This window comes from Erithacus rubecula (assembly GCF_903797595.1).
Source record: "Erithacus rubecula genome assembly, chromosome: 10".
Taxonomy (NCBI): Eukaryota; Metazoa; Chordata; class Aves; order Passeriformes; family Muscicapidae; genus Erithacus; species Erithacus rubecula.
In genome coordinates this window covers 23,666,621-23,674,300 of record NC_136662.1, presented here as the reverse complement: position 1 = coordinate 23,674,300, position 7,680 = coordinate 23,666,621, and the positions used below count along the sequence as shown (strand labels likewise).

Sequence of the window (7,680 nt, the reverse complement as noted above, 5' to 3'; positions counted from 1 at the left end):
ACATTTCCATGGCAGGAAGTTTTACACCCACTATTTCCCATCACCATGTCCCTGATATTCTCCAGTGACTGGGAAGGAACAGCATAATAAAGGAACCCTCACCTGAGAATCAGGCCAGACACATTTTTAAGGAGACTGACATATATTCCAATTGTTTTCTGTGGGTCAATGACAAGCTCCATAATTACCATGTGTATTTTGATCTTCACTGATACTCACCAGCTACAGGAAATTACACACTGTGCTGTGCCTGCTGCAAGTTTATCCCTTTACTATCCTGTTATTAACTGTTCTCCCTTTGGGACTTGCAGCATCTCCTACTCCAGCCACTGAAATGGAAGAAAATATCAACACCAGCTTGGAAGAAGACTTTGAAGGACAAGCATCACACACAGGCAAGGAAACTAACTGGGTTTTCTTCCCAAAAATAAGATAAACTGTAAGTGTTCACTGGGGAAGCCCAGAATTCCAGTTGTTCCAGTGGCCAAGCCTCTTACACAAAAACACAGGTTCCTAAGGCAATGAGAAGGTATTTTGGGGCAAGTGACAGCCCTCATGGGGGGCAGGTAACACCAAACATTGTGCTGCTCCTCCTCCTCAAACCTGAAGCAAAGGGCAAATGCAGGGACACTTGACAAAAGCCACCAAGAGTCATGGCCCAGCATGGCTCCTGTTGGTTTATTGCCTCACTCCTGTGGTTTATTGCTTCACTTTGGTCTCCAGGGGAAGAGAGAAGACAACAAAAGAGCAACAAAACCCACTCTCCCACATTAGAATTAGGTCATAACGTTTCACTAGAAAGGTAAAATTATTTTTTCTTCTTACAGAAGAAACATTCTGTGCTAAAAATGTCCCTTGTGGCAAACACAGCACTGCATTTAGAAGCTTTAAAAGAAGTCTCCCTCAAAATGATCATTCTTTTTAATCCAGTGCTCAATCATCAGGATTTTTACAAGTACTGATACTGTGTTCAACTCTACAGCTCCTGTTACTGCCAGGTAACAGGATGCCAATCATTCCCTCCCTCTGCTCCAAGGGCTTCTTTTCCTTGGAGCTGTAATGGATGCAGTTCTTGTAATAACTCTAGGGTGCTTTCCCAACCAACTTGCTGCTGTTGGCCAAGGTTATGATATCTACACAGGCTGGATGAGGGTCTGAGCAACAGAGCTAGTGGAAGGTGTCCCTGGCCATGTCAAGGGCTGGAATGAGATGAGTTTTAAGGTCCCTTCCAACCCAAACCATTCTATGAAAAATACATACATACATATATATATATATAATATATACACACACATACATACGACATCTCACTATCATCACATTTTCCTTGTGAAAATGAGAGCTGCTTTCCCAGCCTTTACTAAATTTTCCATAGGAAACTTCACCTCTGAAAACACTGAAATATTCTTTGGTTTTGCTTTATAGTCTGAGATGCAGATTAAATGTTTTCATTTTGGAAAACAGCACTGGAATTTTGAATTTTTTTGCTTAAGCAGTTTAATCAAGCAGCTCCAAAGACTGAGATCTGCATTACAATCAGAATAAGCATTTCCCTTATGGGTTACTCTTCCAGTGCAACATGTATTGTTTGGGGTTTTTAAAATAATCTCAAATTTCCTGCATTCTTAGTTTTATTGAGTCCTTATGCACATTTAATATTTAAATTTAACTAAATATTTAAATACCCTGTTTATATAAAAATCAAATATTTGTCTACAAAACACCACCTTTGGCCAACATGGCAGTTTTATCATGTTTCAACATCCTCATCCATATTAAATGCTCATGTAGTTCACCAAAATCCTTCCAGAATATCCTGATGAGAACCAGATCACCAAAGTGATCCAGGTGAGAAAAACCCTCTTGCTTTTTCTTCTGGGACACATTGATCCAAAAGCTCTGGTTTCTCAGCACTCCTGCAGAGTTCTTTGGAAAGAGTAAGGACAGATATGCTCAGGTACAGAATGACAAACCAGCAAAACCACAAATTTCTCAGGAAACCTCTTGTTAAAGCCACTTTTTCAACCAATTTCATCTCTCTTAGGGCCCAAAGGTGTGATCAGTGACTGGAGGAAGTTCAAATTAGAGAGTGAAGATGGAGATTCCTTACCCCCAAGTAAGAAGGAAATACTTAGACAAATGTCTTCACCACACAGATCTTTCAGCAGAGATGATAAAGACTCCAGAGAGAGATTCTGCCGTAAGGTAAGAGAAGCAAAAGGAATTAACTTTGGCTCCATATAAAACATGCCTGTTTTAAGATGGGAAATCTTGAATTTTCCACTCAATTTCTGTATAACTTTAGCAGAGCTTTCACAAAGCAGACAGAACACATATGCAAAACAATGGAGCTGGGGAGGCTCAGCCTGGAGAAAAGGAGGCTCAGGGAGGAACCTTCTGGCTCTGCACAACTCCCTGACAGGAGGGGGCAGACAGAGGTTGGGCTCTATTCCCAGGGGAAAAGAGACAGGATGAGAGGAAAACAGCCACAAATTATTCCAGAGGAGTCTCAGATTGGATATCAGGAAAATTCCTTCCCCATAAAGGAGGTCAAACATTGGCTGCCCATGCATTGATGGCATCACCATTCCTGACAGAATCCCAAAAAAATGGGAATTTGGTGCTCAGTGACAAAGGTTAGAGTTAAATTTGGCAGTGCTGGGTTAATAGTTAGACTTGATTATCTTAGAGGGCTTTTCCTACCTTAATTAGCAGCTCTGTGATGTTCTTTATCCTGTCCTTTCTCAAGTACAGGGTAACTTTAGTAAAACCAGCAGTGTGTTTCATATCTATCACAGCACAGCTCAACCTTTCTTCCTCCCTTCCCTGCCACAATGCTCTATCATTTTAAAAACCTATTAGTCAGGATAGAGTTCTGAGCCTGAACATCACTTATCACCATTTACTAATTCTGAAATGGGGGGGAGCCAAAACCCCTCGATAACACAGGAATTAAACCTGCCCCACTACTGGCAAAATTTCCACCAACTCCGAGAGATCCATAAATTTTTGCCGAATGTGGCCACTGCCTTCAGTACATCACGTGTTGAGACAGGATCTTCACCTGTCTCTCCACAACACCTCCCAGAGTCCCAGTAGGGAGTGATGGCTCTTCTGGCCCAGCTTTGGTGCTCTCTAGAGAGGGGGCTCCCAGTCCCTAACGTGACTCTCTGGCTGTCACAGATGAGCATGCAGGAGTACGAGCTGATCCACGCCGCGCAGGAGGACGAAAGCTGCCTACAGCAGTACCGCAAGCGCTGCATGCAGGACATGCACCAGCGCCTCAGCTTCGGGCCCAAGTTTGGCTTCCTGTGCGAGCTGCAGAACGGGGAACAGTTCCTGGAGGCCGTGGAGAAGGAGCACAAAACCACCACGGTGATCGTGCACATTTACGAGGACGGCGTCAAGGGCTGCGAGGCGCTCAACAGCAGCCTGACCTGCCTGGCGGCCGAGTACCCCACCGTCAAGTTCTGCAAGATCAAGGCCTCCAGCACGGGCGCCGGGGATCGCTTCTCCAGCGAGGTGCTGCCCTCCCTGCTGGTCTACAAGGCAGGGGAGCTCCTGAGCAATTTCATTAGTGTTTCTGAACAGTTCAATGAGGAGTTCTTTGCTGTAGATGTGGAGGCTTTCCTAAATGAGTATGGGCTGCTACCTGAGAGGGAGCTTCCGGCGCTGGGAAATGGCACGGATGAGCCAGATGTTGAATAATTAGAGTCAGAGTCCTCACTGCCTCCCTTTCCTCTTCATTCAGCTGTAAATGAATGTCAGTAACACCCATCCCACTTAGAGAAGGCTCTCTTTGCTGACTTACTTCTAACAAATGAAGATATAAAAATTGCTTAACTGTTAGCACGTGGATTCTGCTTATCACACATACAGCTGGCAGTCTTGTACATATTTCTATGCCAGCCACGAGTAATAGGAAGAACAGCAGTGAATTTAAGAAATATAGGAAAAAACAATTAAAAATTGAGGGCCCTGTCTCCACAAAGCACACGTCCTCCATCTCAGTGGGGACAGGACTGGTCCATCCCTCTGTGCACACTAAAAGATATCTCTATACTCTGGAGTTACAGCAAGTCCTGGGTCCTGATTCATTTCTACCACCTTTGGCAAGAGCAAGCAATTTTAAGGACAGACAAACAGCCCAAATTCTTTGCATTCCTAAATGGCTCAAGTATCTAGCTCATTATTTTATTCCACATTTAACACATAATACTGAAACAAAGAGAGAAGTTAGATCGGTGCTTCTATAAGTTTTTCATCCAAAGAGCTGACACAGACACAGCATCAGCTGATTTCAGTTCATCAGTGCTCCCTATGCTGAGCAATAGCATTTAAAATGCCTGTGAGTTTCTGGAAAAGTATGTTGTGCTTATGTAATAACTCTGAATAAAGCTCATCAGCTCTCAAAACCTGCCATTGGAAGTGTGAAATATATTGGTAGCACATAACCTTACCCTTACAAACATGTGAAATATTAGTAAGTACTCACCAGATATTTACTAAACTCAAAGTTCTAAGTTTTGTTAAAGGGAAGCTGCTGAGAACTACAGTTTAACAGTCTGACTGACAGGAAGACATGGGGAAAACTCACTATAAACATTCCTCTCTAATACAAAACATTGGAAGCACTTCAGTGACTTCTGCACACTGACAAAGCTAAAGGCTGGATTTGGCTGGGGATGGAAGTATCTGTATCTTACTAAAAATCTTAACAGCATAGATTATCTGATAATATTTGAGATTATCAGAATGTTAAAGAACTATTTTTCTTTTTTTTTTTTGTTCTTTTTTAGAAACTATCAAAATGCTAAGAATTGCTACTTTTAACGTTGTTTTGCTATGGATGACTATTTTAACAGAGGCCCAGAAACATCATGTTATGTACACTTAGTATAAATGAAGTTCCTTACCTCTCATACAATCTTCTCTTACCAGTAGAACAACTCATTACTTTATTACACCAAGAATTCAAATAGTATATTCCCAAAATGTCACGATCTCCATGTTGTAAATTGCTGAGTGAGAGATTGTCCCAAGTCTTTCTGATAGAACTCCAGGAGAATAAAGCTTTTCCCTTGGAGCAGTCCTCTCTCCCCTTACTAAAGCATGAAGTTGACCCCTCAGGAAGTCACTTTCATCTTAACATTTCATTTGTTTCTTCAAAATATTTGCAGATCTACTATTTGCAGATACACCCAACAGCATGAAATTCCAATGATCTTAAAGGAGTTTAGGTAGAAAATACTGAATTATCTTTTTCCATCATAAAAGTCACCAGTTACCTGAGTAGCAAGACAGTATTTATCTTAATGACATGTTTTGAAGAAGAGACATGAAAAATTTTTATCTTCTGCATACCAAAAAAATCTCCATGTAAATTGTAGAAAATTAACTTTTGTGAGAACTTTTCCTCTTTATCCAACTTGGTTTAAAAGCTATTAGGTTGTACATCAGCAGCCTCATCACTTAAACTTCATTTATTTGAGAACAAGGCTGAAAGCACAAAACCCCAACAATAACACCACAGAAGCTGCACCTGCAGCTACTCTAAGGAATAAGATGAAACTCCAACTTAAGAGACAGATTGAACGTGCTTAAGCAGGATTTTCAACCTGTAATTTAAAAAACAAGAACCAAAGAGCAAACACATGTGGCACCAAGCCTCAACAGAAGCTCATGACTAATGAAGTTACAAATAAAATTCTGATCACAGCAGTTATCAGTTTCTACAGGGAAAAAAACCCAACCTTAAAAACAGAAAGCAAGATTTGACTCAAACATTTATGACTTTGAGTAGCAAAGGGTAAATGCTTCAATAAGCACATGGGAAGAGTCTTCCTGCTACCCTGGGCTGTGGTTACTCTTCTTTTTGATTCAAAGTCACAGAGACCCCGAGTCCCCAAATATTCTGATGGAGCAGAGGAGGGAGCAAACTATCACTGGTGTCACTGCTGCCCAAACTGAGAGCAAAGCCTCTGGTAGATGCCAGTGTCCTGCTGTCAGCTGGGACAGTTGTTTTTCCTCCCAGCAGCCTGGATAGGGCAGTGTTTTGAATTCAGTACAGAATAATTTTGATAACACACTGATGTTGCTGTTGCTGAGCAGAGCTCACCCCAAGTCAAGGACTCTGCAGTGTCCCAGCGAGGAGCTGCACCAGAAGCTGGGATGGAGCATGGCCAGCACAGCAGATCCCCTGGCCAGAGGGACATTCCACACCAGGGGATGTCACAGCCACTGTGAGAACAGGGGCAGATGGCCAGGAGGGGCTGGAGGCTGCTGGGGGACAGGCTGGGCATCAGTGGGTGGGTGGGGAGGGACTGCACTGGGATCACTCATCTGTCTGGCTTGTACTCCCCTCTCTCTTTTTGTTATCTCCCTTTTCACTATTATTATTACTGCTATTACTATTATATTGTACTTTATTTCAATTATTAAACTGTTCTTATTGCAACCCAAGAGTTTTATCTTTGTTCCAACCCTCCTGCCCCTTGCCCCAGAGATGTGAACAAGCCCTGTGTGGTCCTTAGTTACCAGCTGGGGTCAAACCATCACAACCTGTCACAACTTACCACAGCAAGTGCTGCCCTCAGATGTGAGGAATTATAAACCTTGCTGACCAAGACCACTGAGGCTTTTAAAACTACATTTTAAAACCCCATGGCACAGAAAATAGTGATTCTGTAAAACTATTTCATATCATAAATTTTTGAACTTAAAAGAACCTGATTTTCAGATGTGAAAGTCCAAACCATTCCTCTGAACACTTACATATTAAAATAAATATATATCTGCAATCATGGACATGAGCTAACAAAGCTCAGTATCAGTCACAGTGGAGTTCTCAAACTGAAAGCTTCAGAGTACTGTACAAACAGGAAAAGAATAAATCTACAATGAAACCTGAGCTAGTTATTCAGTAGTCAGGAAATAGATTTTTAAAGGGTTGTTTTCCTTTTCTCTTACACACACATTTTCATTTATCCTAAAGCCCTCATTTTCTTATGCTAACAGTGGTACAAAATGGTACAAGAAAGGATGGGACAATGAAACCCCCTCTTGGTTAGTCCTGTAACTCTCAGACAAGTGAGAACCCGTTTTCTTCTACATCCACTATATTTCCTCATGGCAGGATGACTGGAAGGCTCAATCTGTAGGTACAAATCAAATTACTCATTTTTTCTTTGACAGGGTTGATTAACTTTTTATTGCACAGATGGTACTTCAACTCTCTCCTATATTATACCTGAAATCTCCACCAGAGCAACTTCCTTCTTTGCCTTCTTCCAAGCCCAAACTGGAAAATTAGATCCCCAATACCTAGTTAGTTATAAATGGAAGGATTAATTTAACCATTACCACAAAGAAAAGGATCATTTACTAAGCACTGAAAAAACCTGCAGAGAGGAAGAAGAAAGAGGTAGTTTTTTGCAAGGGGATCACTGGAATAATACATCCCAATAAACTATTTTTGATACCATATGTACTAAATAAGAACAACTATAGGAAGAGTGTTTCAGGACAATTTTCTTCTCTGGTGTCAGAGATGCTGTACTTCACTTCTGTGGCTGAGTTTTGTGTTACAGGCAACTAAAGAATAATAATTTTGTATTTTACTTCCAAAAACACACCCTATTCTCAAAAAAAGAGAGAAAGCCAAAAGACAGTGCCTTGCTA

The 7,680-nt window shown here is 41.5% G+C and overlaps 1 protein-coding gene across 1 annotated transcript; it reads left to right on the top strand.

Annotated features, from left to right (window-relative positions):
* Positions 1-334: 334 nt before the first annotated feature.
* Positions 335-3,859, top strand: PDC (phosducin; the record flags this gene model as incomplete). Its single annotated transcript, XM_079314430.1, has 3 exons — positions 335-395; positions 2,045-2,205; positions 3,184-3,859. 3 exons carry the CDS (start codon positions 335-337, stop codon positions 3,706-3,708), a joined length of 747 nt encoding a protein of 248 aa, XP_079170556.1. The 3' UTR covers positions 3,709-3,859.
* Positions 3,860-7,680: the final 3,821 nt, after the last annotated feature.